This window comes from Petaurus breviceps, unplaced genomic scaffold, assembly GCF_028583685.1.
Source record: "Petaurus breviceps papuanus isolate PSGF00001 unplaced genomic scaffold, PetGlider_PUasm1.0 90740, whole genome shotgun sequence".
NCBI classification, from domain to species: domain Eukaryota; kingdom Metazoa; phylum Chordata; class Mammalia; order Diprotodontia; family Petauridae; genus Petaurus; species Petaurus breviceps.
In genome coordinates, this window is record NW_027187330.1 from 662,720 (window position 1) to 683,161 (window position 20,442).

Sequence of the window (20,442 nt, forward strand, 5' to 3'; positions counted from 1 at the left end):
GAAGAAGAAGAAGAAGAAGAAGAAGAAGAAGAAGAAGAAGAAGAAGAAGAAGAAGAAGAAGAAGAAGAAGAAGAAGAAGAAGAAGAAGAAGAAGAAGAAGAAGAAGAAGAAATAAAGGAAAAGAAAAGTGAAGGCAAGAAAAAAGGAAAGAGGAGAAAGGAAAAGAATAGAAAGGAAAAAAAGCAAAGTATGCACATGGAGGATGATGTCTGCAAAAGAGTATTATCTGTCAGACAGTTAGGACAGCCATTACAGAACAATGTCAGGAAAACAGAAAGAAGAGTTGGTTAGCAGTGATCAGTATTAAGAAGAGCTTAAGAAGGATGAACGCTAAGAAAATCTCATTGGATTTGGCAATAAAAAGATTGTTGGTGACCATGGGCAAAGTAGTTTCATTTGAGTGGTAGGGACAGAAGCTTAGTTGCAAGCAGTTGAGAAATGAATAGAAAACAAGAAAGTAGAGGCATTGAGTATAGACAGCTTTTTCTAGGAGTTTGTTCTGTGAAAAGAAGAAAGATATAGATGTTAGCTTGAGGGGTTGAGAAGGTCAAGGGAAGAGTTTTGTTGGTTTTTTTTTTGAGGCTAGGAAAATGTAGGTACATTTGCAAGGAGCAGAGAAGGAATCAGTGGATAAGGAAAGGATGAAATTTAGGGAGAGAGGGTATGATTAAAAAAGTAAGCTCCCTGAAAAGATGGGGGACGGGATAAAATGGATAAGTAGAGGAGATGATTTTGTCAAGAAGGGCCATGGTATATTCTGACACTGGAGGAAGGGGGAAGAAAATGGGTGGTGATATTAAGGTGATTTGAAATGTGAAATTGGATAGAAGACTCACAATGGATGTTCTCAGTTTTCCAGGAGAGAAGGAGATGGTATAGGTACCTTGAGAATAAAGAAGTTTTAAAAACTGATTTTGTGGGGAGTGGGATAGAGAACCAGTCAGGGAAAAGTTTGGCATGTAATAGTAGTGATCAGTTGAGACTGGGTAACTAAAAACATTAGTGGAGCCATTTCAGCATTGTTTCCAGCACTGTTCAGCAGCCCAGCAACAGGCACAGAGAAGGAAGATAGCAGATGTAAACTGGGGGTGATGTTGGAAAGAGGCCGGCGGTAGCAGAGCAACAGGGCAAAGGACTGGAGAGAGAGAGTGGTATGAAGCTGAAATGATTAACAATAAACTTTGAAAGAAGAAAGACAGGAATAATGTCTTGAGAAATCAGGGACAGGAGAGTAAAAAGAGAAATTCAGAGTAGGTTTAGCAAGGTTGGAGATGGAAAGACAGTAAATTATGATTTTATGAAATTAAATGGATGGAGATGGAAAGACAGTAAATTATGATGAATTAGAGGAATTTCAGAGTTATGAATTGTGGAGATAAAATGTTGTAGCTAATGATGAGATCAAAAGTATGGCCATCCCCAAGTGTGACTGAGGTAGAGTCAAGGTACAGATAATGGGAGATGAGGAAGTCAACAAACTGGAATTTGTGGAGACATCAATGTATAAATTTAAGTACCCAAGTATAAGGGCAGAGGATTGGGGTGGAAAAGACTAAGCCAGATACTGATATCACTGAAACAGAAGGAAATGCCTTGGTGGGATGGGGAGGTGGGAAGAAGGAGCATAAATAATATCCACCAGACCTGGATAAGGTCAGGTATCTGGATATAGTATAGGAAAAGTTGCTTCCCCAAAATAGGAGAGGTTGCTAGGGGGTGGTAGTATAGAAATTACCTAGAAGTGCCAATGTGGAGCAAGAATTATGGGGGAGGAGAGGAGGAGGAGATGAAACTAGGTATGTTTACACTGGAGAATATGACTGGGGAAAGGGGCAGCCAGGTGGCTCAGCGAGTAAGAGCACCGGCTCCAGTGTTGGGACGACCTGGAGATCGAATCCCGGGCTCAGACACTCAGCACCACACCCAGAAATAACTGGCCGTGTAACCTTGAGCAAGTTACTTAACCCCGATTGCTTAAAAAATAAAAAATAAAAAAAAAACCCAGAATATGACTGGGGAAGCAGTATTCCAAGGGAAGCGGGATTTCCATGATTAAAACAAGATGTATAAAGGAAGTATGAAAGGAAGAGAAAAAATATGAAAATGAGAGTTATAAAAGGAAGAAATCTAATATGAAAAGCTTTTTATTAACTATGTTATGGAAGATACAATGGTAGAGTAGAGAAGAATTGGGATCAGGACATGGGTTGTATTAGCTTGCATGAAGGAGAGTCCCAAATCCATTCAGGATTAAACTATGGCTGTATCTACATATGATATGCCAGGAATATGGCTAGGCAGATATCAGAGACTATAACCATCACTTCATTGGTCTCTGCTTTCCCAGGCCATCATCTCCTTTGGCTTCACTTTCCTCTTTTCAGATTGTTGTTAATAATCATTTCAGTTTTACACTGTCTTCTACCCATGAATCCTTGACCCCATTGTTGGTAATCCCTGCTAATCCCTTTCCAAACTCCAACCCTGAATTATTTCTGTTTTCTCCACTCTTGTTCTGTGCTGCTAAGCAGTGCTAGAGTAAATCCTACAATTTTGATGCATTCCACTACCAAGGGGTTCTCTCTCTAACCATGTTTTCTAGGATACGCCATTTGGGGTCCTATTTCAGACTTCTGCCTCCTGCTAGAAACCAAATATAGAAAGTTTTCTTCCTTTCCACAACAGTAAGAGATAATAGAGGAAAACAAAATTGGAAAAATCAGCCTTTCCAGGCTTATTACACATCCTTCTCCTTTGCTCATTGGCTGCAACCAGCCAAACTGACCTGCTTGTTCTTCCTTATATATGACCTCTATCACCCACCTCCATATGCTTGTCATAGGCCAGGACTCCAGGACTGGAATGTGGTCCCACCTCACTCCACCTTGTTGGCCACTAAGCTTCCTTACTCAGCAGAGCCCATTCTGGGATTTTCTGCTTGCTAGTGCTTTTGTACATATATACATATTATGTATGTACACATGCACATATATACATACACATGTAAATATACATATACATCACTTAGTACAAAATGCAAAATATAAGCATATATATGTAAATACACCCACATGCATACATATATAGATAATATAGATGTGGGCATCTATCTGTCCATATACATAAATACACTTATCTGTGTACATGTAGTCTTTGCCCAATAAAGTATAAGTTCCTTAGTGATAGAGATTGTTTTTGTCTTTCTACCTCTACAGTTCAGTATGGTTCCTCTAGGCACTTAACAAATGCTTGCCAAATTAATGAATGATGAATGGATGAAAACTCAAATGCTACTTAAAATTTTTTTTATGTAAGAATTTTGGATACACTCAGTCGTTCTTTTAATCATTCAGAACTATTTCCTGTTCTTTCTATTATTATTGGCCCTTTACAAATACGGCAATGCCTTTTCACTTTCAGGCAGCATGCAGGGATACTTTTCCTTGTCTCTGTCTCTGCCAAAAATACTAATATGAAATGTTATTTAGGATTTTATATGAGATAGCTGATGACAAGTAAACAGTAGGATGTGGCATGAGTACTTTATTTGTGATTAGCACATAAACATTTTAAAATAAGTTTTTATTGATGTATTTTATTATATGGTGATGTATTTTATTTTGCATCACCATAGTTTCCTTCCATTATCTCTCCCTGCTCTTCTCTTCTCCCCTGAGCCATCCCAAATAACAAATATTTTTAAAGACAAAAAAAGAGCAATAAAACAGCATGACTGCTCAATACATGAAAAAAAAGTCTGAAAATATGTGCAATGTGCAACATTTGTAGATCCCTCTCCTCTGCAAAGGGGTGGGGTGAGAGAATCTTCTCCAATCTCTCCTTTCAAGCCCTGCTTGTTCTTTATAGTTTTGCAACATTTCACTTTTGATTTTTTTGTGGTTGTTTCTGTTTACATTGATGTAGTTGTAGCTGAATGAATGCTTATCAAGTATGTTATTGTAAGGATTCATTTCTAGTATGAATTGAACTAGACAGTTTTTGAGGTCCCTTCTAACTGTCTGAATTCTGTGACTCCGTGATCTCTCTGCCTCCAGTCTCTCTTCTTTCCAATCTCTGCTTCACACAACAGCCATCATATCTTCTCTTGCAAAGGTCTGACCATGTCACCCCCTGCTCAGAAATCTTTGGTGTTTTTCCATTGCCAGCAAAATAAAATATAAAGACCTTCAATTGTCATTTCTACTATCTGGCTCCAGCCTCCTATACCTTTCAGCCTTATTTTACTTCATTCCCCTTTATGTAAGGTGTCTTCCAACCAAACTGCCCAGTGAATTCCCAACCTGGTCCTGCCTTCTCACACCTCCCAGAATTCACATTGGTGAATTTCCCTTGCCTAGGATGCCCTTTTTCCCATCTCCACTCATCTCCATTTTCCAACTCAGGCTGCTAGCAATCTCTTTAAGAAGCTTTCCTTCACCCTCTCAGTTGAGAGTTACTTCTTCCTCCTCACATTTTCTTTCAGAATTTTGTGTCTTAATTGTCTGTTTTGCCCTTATTGTATTCTAATTTATTTGCTTACATGTTTTATTCCCTATTACCATAGTTGTCTTCTAATTCTAAATATATAAAACTGTGATCCTACAACTCTGACATATTTCATCTTTTATCTCAATCCTAACAGTTCCTTATACATGATAGGTAATATTTATTGAATTCAGTTCAGTTGAATAAAGTTTATCCCTATATAAATGTGAGATCTAAGTCGTGCTGTTGATAGATCACTGGCTTAGACCTGACAGTTCAGATCCAGCCTCAGACACCAGCTTTGTGACCCTGGGCAAGTCACTTAACCCTGTTTGCTTCAGTTTCCTAATCTGTAAAATGAGTTGGAGAAAGAAATGGCAAACCACTCCAGTATTTTTGCCAAGAAAACTCCAGATGGGGTCATGAAGAGTCAGACATTACTGAACAACAACCAAAATGTGAGATCATTATTTCTTCCATTCTGTCTTTCTGCCTCCCCTTTATCTTTCTTTTCCACCTATCTGCTTCCTTTAACTCAGCATGATATGGGGTTATTATATAATAAATAATATAATAAAATTGAAGAGTTTTATTATTATCACTATTAGGTTTTTTATAAGTTTCTTCTTGATTTAATAGTTGGGTGTAATAAGTACTTCATATTACTCTTAAGAAAACTGAAATTGATTTTTTAAACTTATATTTGATCTTCAGTTTTAAAAAAAAATCTTGTGGGTTTCATAACCAGCTAAATAAAAAGTTCCCTACCCCCACCCTGGACATCCTTAGACACATAGAACATAGAACAAACATAACAGCTGTTGTGCTGGACTCATGTGACCCTCAGGCTAAATGGCTGATCCCAGGGAGATTAAGTGCATCTGGCAAAAGGAGAGAGAATACTTCAGCAGCTGTTCTAGATTATATGGCTGCTGGTAGATGGTCACAGAAGACAAGTCTGAATTCATAATGTTTAAAAAAAAGTTTTATTCATGCATTTTGTTTTTTACCTATAGAATATTGCATACAGATATGAGCCTGATTCTCCCTGCTATGGCTAATATGAAAAAGTGGGGTGTGTGTGACTCAGGATGTAAGGAAGATGCCTGTACCCTTCTGAGTGAGGTCTAATGCTAGAAACCATACTCATTATTTCATGATAAAAATCATTATATGTATCAATTATAGTTTTGTAGGAATGAGTCATAAATTCTAGAGGAAAGATGGTCTGTCCATCTGACTAATTTTTCTGGTGAGAAAAATGAAGGCCAGAAGGTGGCTTGCCCAAGATCACATCCTTATTAAGATGACCCAAAATTCAAACTGAGACCCTGTACATCCTGTACCCCTTCCAGAGGTAGAGTTCTCATCACAACCAATCTTTCTACTTTTGACTCAGGATCGAAAGAACCTTAAAATGTAAATTGATGGAATGGAGACCCAAGCAGCCTACTCGTTGGAATCGACAATGTACTGCTATTTTGAGGCAAATTCTTCCCAAGTTAGAACCTGGAACTGGGAGCCTTGTTTCAACTGAAGAAGAAAGTGAATTTGAAAGACTACTACAATTTTATTGGGTAAATATATGCTTAAACACATTTGTAAAAATTAATTTTATTTACTTTGTTAGTTACTAAATGGAATTCTTTTTTTTCTTTTTGGAGGGTGGAGGGCAGGACAATTGGGGTTAAGTGGCTTGCCCAAGGTCACACAGTTAGTAAGTGTTGAGTGTCTGAGGCCGAATTTGAACTCAGGTCCTTCTATCTCTAGGGCCAGTGCTCTATTCACTCTGTCTGAAGCCACCTAGACACCCCACTAATGGAATTCTAAATAATCTTGAAGTGCAAATACTGAGATTTTGTTAGTTTTCATTCATTTTTTAGTGGTATCCAACTTTCTGTGTCCCCATTTGGGGTTTTCTTAGCAAAGATATTGGAGTGGTTTGCCTTTTCCTTCTCCAGTTCATTTTATAGATGAGGAAACTGAAGCAAACAGATTAAATGACTTGCCCAAGGTCACACAGCTGGTGTCTGAGGCCAGATTTGAACTCAGGAAGATGAGTCTTCCAGGCCTGGCACTCTATCCACTGTGCTGAGGTAATGCATTCCAAACGTAATGTGACTTGTAGAAAGACCACTTCGAGGAGGCTCTCTTTAAAACTGTTTATTTAAATATTTGATATCTATGAACTATAAATTCTGAAACAAGGAGTCTCTCCCCAAGGAAAGGACCCAGAAATAAAGTATTGTATAAGACCACAGGCTAAAAAGGTTCAGGAATAGAGTGGGCTTTTTACCTCTTGATAAGGATCTAGCAAAACAGGTCACCTTGAGTGTGTGGAACCTTGTTGGACTAGGCAGTCTTGACCATTGTCAATACAATTGGAGGGGAGTATATAGTATAGGATAGGTTCACAGGAACTACTAAAATGTGTGCCCAGTGAATGGGAAAAAAGTGTCCACAAGTTATTTTATAGGGACAAAATATCACAAAAAGGCATATTTAAATTTTTTGTCAAATGTAAAATAAACAGATCTCTGAACCTCCCCCCCCCCTGAACAATTTAGGGGCTCCTTGGCTAGCCTTTACAGCAATGGGAAAAAAAAATAAAGGAGGCAGCTGGGAGATAGTGTCTTCTTTGCCTTGCCTCTACCCTACTTTTAATAGATTTATTTTTCTCATTCAAAACATTTCCCACATTTCATTAGTAATTTTCAATGTGTATTCATTTTATTATCATTACTTATTTATTTGCCTGTTTGTTTTTAGCCAGGCTTGCCATTTTATCAATGTAGGAAAATTCTTTTACCCCCAAGGAACTTTCCTATTTGATGCTTGTGGGTGTTGTTGTTAAGTCATTTCAGTTGTGTCTGACTCTTTGTGACCCCATTTGGGGTTTTCTTGGCAAAGATAATTGAATCATTTGCCATTTCCTTCTCCAGATCATTTTATAGATGAGGAAAATGAGGCAAACATGGTTAAGTGACTTGCCCAGGGTCCCACAGCTAGTGTCTGAGGCCAAATTTGAATTCAGGAAGACAAGACTTCCTGACTGCAGGTCCAGCCCTCTAACCACTGTGCCACCTAGTTTCCCATATGGAGCATTTTGAGGGTATCTCCTCTGCAATTTATAGTCTGAGAGAGTTGCCTGGACCCTCAGTAGTTAAGTGACTGGTACTGGCTTTCAGAGCCAGTGTATGTCAGCCATGGGACTTGACCTAGATCTTTCTCACCTTGAAGCCAGTTCTATTCACTATACCACATGTTATAGTGGAAATAGTGCTGAATTTGTAGTCAGCAGAATTCTGGGTTCATATCCTGAGTTTTACACTTCCTTAGCTATATGAACATACACAAGTCATATAACTTCTTCTGGTCATAGATCCTCATCTGTAAACTGTAATAATGCCTCTATCACCTAATCCATAGGGTTGCTGTGAGTTTACATATATAAAATTCTTCACACAACATAAAGCACTATGTAAATGTCATCTATTATACTATTCCCATGCTCACTTCCCAGCTTTCAACTCAACATGGCCCTCTTTTCCCATCATTTTCACCCCACCAGAAATTTAGACTCAACTCCCTAGATGTCTTGGCTTGACAGGGGAGCTTTCACTTTATCTTGCCTAGCCCAGGGCCTCCACAATACTCCCTTGCCTTCTCTTTACAATTCCCCACAAGGGTATCCTCTCCTTACCCCTCATATTCCTGTCCCTCCATTTTCCAGCACCCATTAGAATATTTTCCTCATCTATTAGAATAAGTTCCTTGAGGGCAAGAATTGCCTTGCTTGTTATTTGTAAACTGGGAACTTAACATAGTGTCTGGGTAGTAAGCATTTAATAAATGCTCTATCTGTCTGTCTATCTGTCCATCTGTCTATCTATATATCATCTCAGCTAATCTCTTTAGTTCCAATGAGTGCCTCAAAATCTAGACTTTGGATGGGTTGCTTAGACAAGATTTATGACTCAAGCTTATAGAGAATATAACTATATTTAGTGTCTGTCAGATGAAATTCAAATAGGTAAATTATAATTATTGTATCTGAAGTAAGTAGATATGAAGAATATGGAATTACATATAGCGCTGGCAAATCAACTGCTTCTTCAAATTGCCTCATCCTAACCTCCTCCCAAAATACCAAGTATTTCAGATGTGCATAATTTTATTTCTTTGAGTCAATAATGAAAATTATCAGGGAATTGATTAGATAGAAAATTATTAGGGGTGGTTAGTGAATATCCAGAAACTGATAGAGTGATCAGAAAGAGCCAGTAAGTATGTCCTCGTGAAGAACAGGTCATGTCAGAATAACTTCATTTCCCCTTTTTTCACAGGGATACTGGAATGGTAGATCACTTGTAGATGTTGCAGAAGGAGTTTACTTACATTTTAGCAAACCATCTGGCAAAGCTTCTCATACTTTTTTTTTCTAAGAAAGATGGAGAGATTTAGGCTTAACAATAGTATAGTGACATACGTTTGGAAATGGTGAAATAGCTAGACCTAATGAGTTGTTGTCATTGATTCTATCTCACCTTGGTAGAAAGGCTCCAGTGGAGCTCCCCAAGCATCTGGGATTGGCCCTGTGTTGTTCAACGTTGTATTTATCAGTGACTTATGTGAAAGATAGCATTCTTATCAAATTTCCAATTGGCATGAAGCTGGGAAGGGTATCCAGTAAGATGGATAACACAGTGAGGATCCAAGAATGAGAGGGTTGGGTTAGACAGCCTGTAAGGCCCCTTCCAGCTCTGGGTCTATGATCCCATGATCTTGACAGGTCAAAGTGAGGGTTCTTAATTTTTCTGTGTTGTGGATCCCTTTGGTAGTCTGTGGACCCATTTCTTAGAATGATGTATGTAAACATACAAAATAAAATATATTACATTACAAAGGAAACTGATTATGCTGAAATACAATTATCCAAAACCAATTTATTTTTAAATTCACAACCCCCAGGACCAGAGCACTGGGCTGAATCTAATAAAGTGCCATTTAACAGGATTCTAAAGTCTTCCATTTGGGTTAAAAAAAAAAACAAAAACAACTTCACAAGGACAAATGGAGAAGAATGGAGCTAGGCAGCAATTTGTCTGGAAAAGATCTGACAGTTTTAGAGGCCTGGTCAGACTACATCTGGAATGTTATGTGCAATTCTGGGAGCTGCATTTTAGGAAGGAGATGGTTAGGTTAGGTTGGATCCTGAGAGGCCAGCTAGAATGGTGAAGGGTCTCAAGTTCATGCCAGGTAAGGATCAGCTGAAAAATACTTAACCTGAAAAAGAGAGAATATAGATAGATGTGTCCAAGTATTTGAAAGCCTGTAAGGTAGAAGAGAGAGAATTGCTCAGTTTGGTGCCCAAGGAAAGGAATAGGAGTTATTAGTAGAAGTGGTGAACTTCTTCAAAGAGAACTTTCTAACAATTAGAACTATCTAAATGTGAAATGGGCTGTTTTGGGGCATGACAGGTTCCCCCTCCAAGAAAAGGTTGGATAATAACCCATCAAGATACAACGTTGAGGTATGGGTTGGACTGAAGTCATTTCAACTCAACTCCAAGGTTCTATAATTCTGTGAAATATAGCACCTGATATTTTCTATACTATTTCCAAATTGTCTTCATGGTTATTATTTTTTCCAGGTTTCAGGATTTCCTATCCAGCTGCCATACACTGATTTGCAATCAATAACCAATGCTGTGTATCAAACTGGTATTCATTCTTCTGAATTTCCCCAGACAGAATTTGCCCTAGCTGTTTACATTCATGCATATCCAAATAACATATTATCTATTTGGATCTATTTGGCTTCCTTGGTTCGTCATCAATGAAAAGCAGCAAATGAAACCAGTGTCTAAAATGTTAAATTCTTGCATGATGTCTAAAAGGCAACTTCCTGGATTCCCCATAGGAGTAAAAAGAAGCTTCCCTGTTCTGAGCTTTGATGCTCTAGGAGCGGGGCTAGTCTTCAAATCAAGGAACATATTTATAGCCCAGTCAGTGACTCCACCAAGAAGTCTTGTAGTCTGGTAATTCACACTGTGTTCTTTGAGGAAGACTGTAGGGACACCCTGGAGTATCCTTTGGAGTTGTTGAAAAATCCCTGGGGTGCGGGGAAAGGGGAGCAATCCCTAAGGCACTAAGAACTCTGCTTGCAGGTCAGCCGTTATAATCCTAGTAAAGAGATAACTTTGAACTACTCTGGTGTAGGGAAGCCTTCACATTGCTGATGTGAAGTTGGTGCTGAGGCCACTGGCTTACTGTCCTACCAGCTGGAAGATGCTCTCATGAGATTAGGGCCCAAGGGGACAAGGATAATTTCCTTAGAAATACAGCAGGATTAGATACTCAGAGCTTATCTTTCCAATACAGATGTTTAAATACCTATTTATACTATGGCAAGAGTCTCCTTTTGGGGGTTTTTAAATAGCAGGAAGTATGTAATACCCAGGAAGAAGTCCCATGAATTCGGACCTATTTTCAAGGCTCAGTGGGGATGATGGAGATGTAAGTCCTTAAATCACAAGCCTACCTTCTTCAGTGGGAGGGTTCCTTCATGTTTACCCCCATCAAAATTCCACCCTTTTCACCTCCAGTGACTACACTAGGGAGGCCTGTCTGGTGGACAGGGGAGCATGAAAGGAGTGTGGCCAGAGGTTTACAAAGTAAGCCATCCCTTTGAATGTATGTTACAAAGTAAGCCATCCCTATGTATCCCTTTGAATTTCACATGCTACAAAAGAAAACAACATGATTTCCTGAAATGTTACTTAGTGACAATACACATAGGGTCCTATCTATCTCAAGATTCTGTGAATTAAGTCTTGGGTCTGGCTTTAGCTCACTCTAGGTATGGAAGGTGGGGAAAAGTGTTTTATTCCCACTATGAAATTGGAAAATCTGTTTTCTGGAACACAGAGAATTTGGTTAGAATTTTTTATATATGTCTAGAACAACTGTGTTTGTATTACATCCCCATATCATTTCTTAATTAAGTAATTTTTCCTCTTTGATAGAGATAACACAAATTATGCCTATAGCAAGATTAGATTGATGAAGAGAGTTGGAGACCCCATTAATGCAGTTTATTGCTGCTGATGTATGAGCATGTTTGCAACTAAACTGAATTATTAAAACCTCTTAAGAATTAAAAGACAACTAAAAGTATGTTGGTAACATTACACTAGAAGTGTTTACAAGATTCTTGGTTTAGTTTTTACATTTTCTATTTAAAATAAATTGCAATTTTCAGTGGCAAAATTTGTTTTTATTCGCTTAATTTCTGAATGCTAAAAGTATATGATTTCACAAAAGACAATATATGCATAATTTAAGATGTGCACCATAGAAAAATATTTGAGAAATATCAAAATGAGTAAATCAGAACCATTGGGTTTTCATTAAAAACATTTAAATGTGTGTCTAATCAATACTTCTTTATTAGTAGCATATGGTCTCTTTTCCTTCAAAAGTCTTGGTGAGAGTGAGGAATCACAGAACATTAAAGCTAGAAAGGTTCTTAGAGATCATATAATTTAATTCCTTCATCTTACATAGGAGGAAACAAAATAAGAGAATGCCAACCAGGGTGCAGCATAGCAAGGAATCTGTGTGCCCCAAGACCAATCAACTAGCTATGAAGGCCTGGTGGAAACCCTGAAATGCTGGCCAAGTGGGCTTTGAAAATTCTACTATTTGGGTTGAGTATGATGAAACTGCTGTTATAAAACTAAGAAATATGGGGTGGCATAGATTGTAGGCTCATCCTCCTGGAAACCAATGAGATGATCAATTTAACATGGAGGAAAACAGGAAGCAAAGAGAGTGTCTCTCCTTTCAGAACATGTTCTGGTACCAGAAGAAGCCAAAACAGATTTTAAAAAATAAATAGTGCTTGGGGCGGCCAGGTAGCACAGCAAGTAAGAGCACCGGCTCCAGTGTTGAGAAGACCTGGAGATCGAATCCCGGGCTCAGACACTTAGCACCCACCCAGAAACACCTGGCCGTGTAACCTTGAGCAAGTTACTTAACCCCAATTGCTCAGGGGCAGCCAGGTGGCTCAGCGAGTAAGAGCACCGGTTCCAGTGTTGGGATGACCTGGAGATCGAATCCCGGGCTCAGACACTCAGCACCACACCCAGAAATAACTGGCCGTGTAACCTTGAGCAAGTTACTTAACCCCAATTGCTTAAAAAAAAAAAATAGTGCCAATACCACACCTGCTAGAAATGTTTCAGTACAGACCACTAAAGCAGGCAAACTGTGAATGTTCATAAAATGGACTCAAGGCATGAATATTTCCTTTATACAGCAGCATATCCTAACAAAATGGAAAACAAACCTCACCAGTTATAGGCATTATTTTTTAATGGTATTTTAAGATCCATGTTATATAATATATTGCCAACTACAGAGAGCAATCATTAAAAACACACACAGAGTTCATTTCTAAACCTAGATTAGGCAAAAAATAATAGATGAAAATCAGGGAGCTACTAAAAATATAAATAGAAAATCTTCAGATTTTCAAACTCTAAAAATTATACTTAATAAAGAAATGAATGAACATCACTAATATCTCAAAGTACTTTGAAAAGAAGATGGGCATATACTTAACTTGAAATTTAGCAGCATGAATCCAAGCAGTGGACCAATGATGCCAAATCAGAATAAGAATAAAATTGATTATTGGCTATAAATTTCATGAATGAACACATTCCCCAATTGTATTTGACAGAAAGTATAACAGCATTTCAAGACCTTTACAGAGCAGTATATGAAGCAGCAGTTGCCAGGATAGGTACTATTGTAAGAATGATGATACTATCAAGGAATACTCCTAAGGACAAATGTTAAACACCATCATGGCAGAAGCTGCTTGAAACAACTATTGAAGATTTGTGGAAAGGCACTGGAATACTATATCAAGATTTGACTGGTGCATACAATAGAAAACTTATGGAGTTTAACTATGGAACTATTATACTACTATAAGTAAAAGGTATTGTGGACCTAAACTAAGGTAGTATATGGAAAAGAAAGGAACAGAAGTGAGTGACATTAAGAAAGAATCAAGATGTTAAGGAGGTGAGAGAGAGGAAAAAGTCAAGGATTACTCAGAGGTTGTAAACTAGGGTAACTTGAAGGATACTGCTTGACCTCCATAGAAACAGGGAGCTTTCACAACTATGTATAGGGGGAACATTCTTAACCAAAGATAGGATAAATAAAACAAATAATTTTGTTACACAAAATTGAAATACTTTTTCACTAATAAAGTCAACACAACTCAGATAAAAAAAAGTATATTGTAAATAAACTTTTGTGTCAGACATCTATGAAAAGGGTTGGATAGCCAAGATAAAGAGGCAATTAACAGACCAAGAGCTATTTGCCAATAGAAAATTGGTCAAGCCACTTTCTGAGCTTCATTTTTCTCAACATCAAAAAGGTATGAATAAACAGCCCAGATAAACAATTCTCAAAAAAAAATGCAAAGTATTGACAACCATATGAAAGAGTACTCCAAATTATTAAAATGCAAATCAAACTAATTCTTCTCCTCATTGACTTTTTGAGCCTCTTTTGACATTTGAGTTAGTCTATTTTTTTAAGGTGTTATTTTCTTAGTCAGGCTGTTGACTCTCATTTCATAATTTTCTTGTATCATTCTCATTTCTCTTCCCAATTTTTCCTCTACTTCTCTTATTTGCTTCTTAAGGTCCTCTATGGCCTGTCACCAGCTCATATTTTTCTTTGAAGCTTTTGGTGCAGGAGTCCTGACTTTACTGTCTTCCTCCTGTTCCATGTTTTGATCCTTTTTGTCGCCAAAATAGGAGTCTAAAGTTGGGTTGCTCTGTTTATTTTGCTTCTGTTGCCTCCTCATGTCACCACTCAATCACTTGACTCCTGGGCTTTTTGCCACAGCAGGACTCTGCCACCAGACAAGGGGAGCTTCGTCTTTTTTTTTTCTCTTGCCTAGAGAAAGAAAGAAAGAAAAAAAGAAAGAGAGAGAGAGAAAGAAAGAGAGAAAGAAAGAAAGAAAGAAAGAAAGAAAGAAAGAAAGAAAGAAAGAAAGAAAGAAAGAAAGAAAGAAAGAAAGAAAGAAAGAAAGAAAGAAAGAAAGAAAAAAAGATATCTGGGAAGGATAGTAAAGTATGTCTGGAACATATCTGAAATAGTAGGCTCTGAGAGACGCATATCAATCAGACCAGAGAAACCCAAGAGCAGGAGTTGTAGAGATGAAAGGGTTAAGTCCTCAGGGCATGGTTTCTAGTCCTGGTGACAAGGCTAATGGGGACAAGATGGCCAATGAAGATGTAAAATTATAATGGCCAAGTTTGACCTTTTACAAGAAATATGTGAATGAATGTTACTTCTTTGTAGAGGAAGAGAATGAAGGCTATAGAACACTGCGCGTTTAATGTTGGATTTGATCAGTGTGTTTTTCTGATTTTTTTTTTGTTTTCTTTGCAATGGGAATGTCTCTCTGGGAGGAGGGGGGAAGAATATTTAAAAACAAAAAATACTTTTTGAAAGATATAGGGAAGTTTAGAGGAGGAATGGGAAAGGAGAAGCAAGAAGGCAAGAGAGTAAGCATTTACTAAATACCTAGTTATGAGCCAGGCACTATACTAAGCACTTTACAAATATTTCATTATCAATATTCATTATTTCTCACAACCATGGGATGTAGGTGCTAGCTATTATGATTCCCATTTTTATAGTTAAGGAAACTGAGGCAAAGTAGTTTGTCCAGGATCACAAAGATAGTTAGGCTAGATTTGAACTTAAGTTTTCTTGATTCCAGGCCCAGCACTTTATCCACTGTTTTGAATATGTTGAATTTGATATACCAATGGATTATCTAACAATGTCCAACAGATAGTTGGTGATGTGGAGCTAGAGTTCAAAAGGATGACTAAGACTGGATATATAAATTTGAGAGCTACATGTGTGGAGATGATACTTGGAGTATATGAGATCACTAATGGAATGAATATAGGAAGAGAAGAGGGTCCAAGAAGAAGCCTAAAGAAAGGAGAAATGGAGGCTGATAGAGTAAAGGAGATAGAACAGGAAAAAAAAAACACAGTGGAAGCCTTAGGATGCAAAGCATGCCCAAGAGAAGGAGGTGACGAACAGTGCTGTAGCAGCAAGCACCCCAAGGGTCCTCAGGGTTTGCAGCTACCACAGGTTCTTGGATCTGCTTTGTTAAAGGAAAGCAACTCAAAATGGGTTAACAAGCTTACTTTAATCAGTCAGACATATATCGTTTACCTTGTTCAGGAGAAAAGGTCAGCACCCTGAACCTCAAAGTATACAGGCATAATTATCAAGACAGAAACATCAAGTAGACAGATTTCCAAACTATCCAACCATTACATCCATACCCAGTCAACATCTGGGTTTCCACATTCTGGGTTTTTCAAAGCCGGGGGACTCTCAACAACGGCTTCCCAGAATTCAGATCAAATCACAGAACACTTCTCAAAGTGAGTCCCAAAACAAAGCTACACATCAGGGCTTATATAGCCTTCTCCTGGCTCAGAGAATGTAACAACCTTATTGACTCACTGGCCAATCAAGAAGTATCTACTGAAAAACAAGCCTCCCCCACCCCAGGCTTCAGGTGCACATTAGCCTAGGGGCAGGGAAGATCTTTAAAATTTACATTCTTATTACAAGTGCCCAAAACTGTAGAGAGGTAGGAGAATAATTCAAAACAAAACTAAGTTTAGCAGTTGAGATCATTAGTAATCTTGAAGAAAATAGTTTCAGGTGAGAGGTGGAGTCTGGAGCTAGATTGAAGGGGGCTGGAGTCAGCTCACACTAGCTCCTCCAGGAAACCAATTGTTAAATTTTCATTGTGAGCATTTATATCTTGGAAACTGACAAATGCTAAAAAGTATGGCTTATTTTTTGTTGCTTTCTAGACATTTATAGAGCATATGTTAGTAATGCAAATTAAACTTAAAAGTGTGTACTTTTTCTTGCTTTTTTTTTTTTGGAGGGGAGAGGGCAGGGCAATTAGGGTTGACTTGCCCAAGGTCACAGGGCTAGTTTTTGTGTTAAGTATCTGAAGCCAGATTTGAACTCAGGTCCTCCTGACTTCAGGGCTGGTGTTCTATTCACTGTACCACCTAGCCACCCCCTAGTGTGTACTTTTTCTTCAGACAACCATATAGCAGTGAACCCTTTGTGGGAGCTATGAAATTGGTAGTAATGACTATAGTGACTTTTTTTTGGAAGGGGGGGAAGGCAGGGCAATTGGGGTTAAGTGAGTTGACCAAGATCACACAGCTAGTAAGTGTTAAGTGTCTGAGGCTGGATTTGAACTCAGGTTCTCCTGTCTCCAGGGCCAGTGCTTGATTCACTGTCACCTAGCTGCCCCTACAGTGACTTTTTAAAATAGGATTTTTGCCCCACAAAAGAAGATACATATATACATACATACACACAGACACACATACACACACATATAAAGGATGGTCCTTAATGAGACAGCAAGGTCAAGTCAAGGTTTTTTTTTAAATGTATTGTAACAGGTGTAACCAAGAACAATTCGGATCCTGTTTTGCTATTCTTTTATGCATTCATTCATTTATTCAATAAGCATCAAGCACCTACTACTACGCCTAAGATACCTGCTAGGGATGCCAAGGCAAAGGCAAAACACCTCCTTCAAGGAACTTATATTCTGGGGGGTGGAGGGAGCCAGGAGAGATGGAGGCAGAGAGCTGAATCCACACATAAATCAATGTTTATGAAGCACAAACTAATGGGGTGGGGGGAAGACTAACACTTAGGGGGTCAGAATTGCTAGCTATAGCTCTGGTGCACTTTCACCCTTGGTGATACTTATTTGTCTCTTTTAAATCATGTTCTGCTCAAAGCCCTGGAGGCCCTCCTCTGGGACTTCTATTATTTAACAAATAATAGTGTCAATACCAAGGTTGCCCACCTGCTATTGTTAGAAAAAATATAGTAATTTTAGCACCTTTATTCTTTCCCATCATATCTGAAGAGTTGTTGGGGTGAGGATGGGTAAGAAAATGGGAACTGGGGGAGGCCAGGTAGCACAGGGAGTAAGAGCACCGCCTCCAGTGTTGGGATAACCTGGAGATCGAATCCCAGGCTCAGACACTCAGCACCACACCCAGAAATAACTCGCCGTGTAACCTTGAGCAAGTTACTTAACCCCAATTGCTTAAAAAAAATGGGAAATGGAATATAAAGCAAGCCTTTCTATGCTCTCACAGTTTTATTAACTCACTATTGGAAGATGTATATATGCTCTCAAGAATGTAAAAACTATGCAGTTTTCTACTGCGCATGTCTCCTCCCAAAAAACACCCCTGCGCACACTTTAAGATTCAGCTCAGGAGCAAACTCCTTTGCAAAGCCTTTCCTGATCCCAGCAATGGTTAGTATCCTCTCCCTCTGACAACTGTCTTTTATTTATTTTATGCATTATCTTGTAGCCCTTGGTAGGACATAATTTACTTTCGGTGAAATTTTTGTTTTTATCATTGTATTCACAGTAGCACAATAATTTGCACTTAAGTAGGGACTAAATAAGTGTTTGTTTTTTTAAGCAATCAGGGTTAAGTAACTTGCCCAAGGTTAAACGGCCAGGTGTTTCTGTGTGGGTGCTAAGTGTCTGAGCCCCGATTCGATCTCCAGGTCATCCCCGACACTGGAGTCTGTGCACTTACTCGCTGTGCTACCTGTGTACTTATCCTAAATAAGTATTTGTTGAATCGAAAGTTTCTTTCATTCTGAATGGTTATTATATTTTGAGTAAATTGCTACAAAATTCTGAAATTTCAAATATTGGGGGGGGGGAAGGTAGAGGGCTCTATGAGTACAGACACCTCATCATTTACCACTAATGTACAAAAGAACTGTCCTAGTTGTGTTTAGTGTTTTGCCAGGGATTAATGTTTCCCAGTGACCAAGTCCCAACTCCTTTTATCTAGGACTTAGGTTAAAATTCACTAGGAGAGACATCCATGAAGAATATACAGATAGCACAGTAGAAATTTACCCACAAGTACATGCATGTTGAAATATTTGCATCACGTAAAGGTGTAATGAGTAACTTTTCTCAGCCTTTGTCTCTCTCACATGAAATGCATGTATCCAAATGACTGTTATCCTTCAAAGTAGTTTCCATGGGAGACTAAACACTTATTCCAATGTTACCACTAGTAAAAATATTTCCAGAATTCATTTTGGGTAAATGTTTTTATAGAGTTTACAAGTGACATGGGATGGCTTACCAACTTAAAGTCACACCTTATCTGTGACCAAAAATGATATTACTCAACCTGATCACTCAGTTTACTTATCACAGTTGGTCCCAAATAACTCTGGGTTATTTTTAGAACTTGGAACTATCATCAAAGGATGGTGCTTTGCCACCACAGAGATCCAGAAGACTATAGTGTGGTGAAGTGGAAAGTGCCCTGTGTTTTCTGTTTTCCACTTCTGTGACCTTGAGAAAATCATTTTGCCTTAGTGTGTTCATCTGTAAAAGGAGGCGGTTGTACCCATGACCTTTAAGGCCCTGTCCTAAATCCTCGATTCTAAGAATGTGCCATAGGTGCCAATTCCCAGAGCTGTTCTAAAAACACTTGGAGCAATGGAAGAAGCATTAGAATAAGAGGCTTTTTATCGTCCTCCTCGGCACTGCCTCATGCTGCCTCAGTTCTGCTGACAGCACTACCGCCTTCCCAAACATCCGTGCTTCAAACAGACTCCAACCCCCCATCCCATCAGACATCAAATCCTGTCAATCTCCCCTGTCTCACCTGGCTCAGGCTCTCTCTGCCTGTAACTCATGTTCCTGCTTTCCATCTCTCCCCTCCCCTACCTACCAAAATCATTTCCTAAGGCCAGCCATATCTCTCCCCCACTCAAAATACGTCCAAGATGAAATACAAGCTCTCAGGCTGGCATTCAAGGCCTTCTATGATCTGGCTCCGCCCTCCCCTTCAGGCTTCTTACTGTGTTGGCCAAGTAACTCTGCAGGCTCTCCCCTGCCTCCCTGCCTTCGTTCAGGCTGGAATTCGCCCTTTTATCTAAGGTCAGCGGCCTTGGAGTTAGGAGACCCATCGGTCTGCATCCCATCTCTGACACCAGCAGTAGTATGGCCACATTGGACAAGTCACTCATCTGTAAAATGGGTCTATGCGGTCTGTAGTACTTGCGTGGAAGAGCTGCCTCGAGAACCGATGTAAGGCCAGTGTTTGGACTGACTTCACATGCCTGATAGCAGACTGCCTGCCCCCTTAATGGGCAGGGGAGGGGCTGTAGGAAGGCAGAGAATTTGGAACTCAAAATGTCAAAAAAAATTTTTTTTTTAAGAAAACCGTAAAACACTGTGTAAACGTGGGGTTTGGGGTGCACTCAGCTCGGCAGCGCCCGCCCCCCCCCCCCAGGAGCTCTCCCCGCTCCCTCCCTCCTCCTGCTCACTACCGAGGGCTCATTTTTACTTTATAGTTTTACCTGCAACATCAGATGGCCGGGAAGTTTGTCGAGCTGAGTAAGTAAGGCAGCTGCGCAGGGGGAGCCCCATTTACCTGGATTCTCCCACGGGTTTAGCACCACTCACTATTTTACACTTTTATAAGCCTACATGTGTGTAAAACATGCACAGTAATCGCAGACACACAAAAGCGCCAGAAGGCGAGGAAGCAGAAAGTCCCTTGAGGGTCACAAGCAGAGCCGAAACTCAGGTACAGCGCCGTGAAGCCCGCCCAGGGTGAGCCTTCCGCACCTTCCTCACGCCCCGCCCTGCCCCGCCCTCCTGGACCAAGTCACTGCGGCGGCCCTGGCATCGGCGGCCGAGCCCTCCACCCCGGCCCAGTTCGGGCGGCCCTACTGAGCATGCCTAGCCCTTAAAGCGCTCTCAGAGTTACCAAGTAGACGCTGGAAGCGG

The 20,442-nt window shown here is 39.5% G+C and overlaps 1 protein-coding gene and 1 long non-coding RNA gene across 2 annotated transcripts in view; one reads left to right on the top strand and one right to left on the bottom strand.

Annotated features, from left to right (window-relative positions):
* The window catches only part of CC2D2B (coiled-coil and C2 domain containing 2B), a 131,065-nt gene extending 120,714 nt beyond the window's left edge, over positions 1-10,351 (top strand). The window contains 2 exon segments of the mRNA XM_069067095.1: positions 5,885-6,062; positions 10,139-10,351. Coding sequence (XP_068923196.1) covers positions 5,885-6,062; positions 10,139-10,327 — 367 coding nt within the window. The 3' untranslated portion in view covers positions 10,328-10,351.
* Positions 1-20,324, bottom strand: part of LOC138145501 (uncharacterized) — a 47,743-nt gene extending 27,419 nt beyond the window's left edge. Inside the window, exon 1 of the long non-coding RNA XR_011164239.1 lies at positions 20,010-20,324. This is a non-coding gene — a long non-coding RNA (uncharacterized lncRNA). The remainder of the gene's footprint in view (positions 1-20,009) is intronic.
* Between the last annotated feature and the right edge of the window lie 118 nt (positions 20,325-20,442).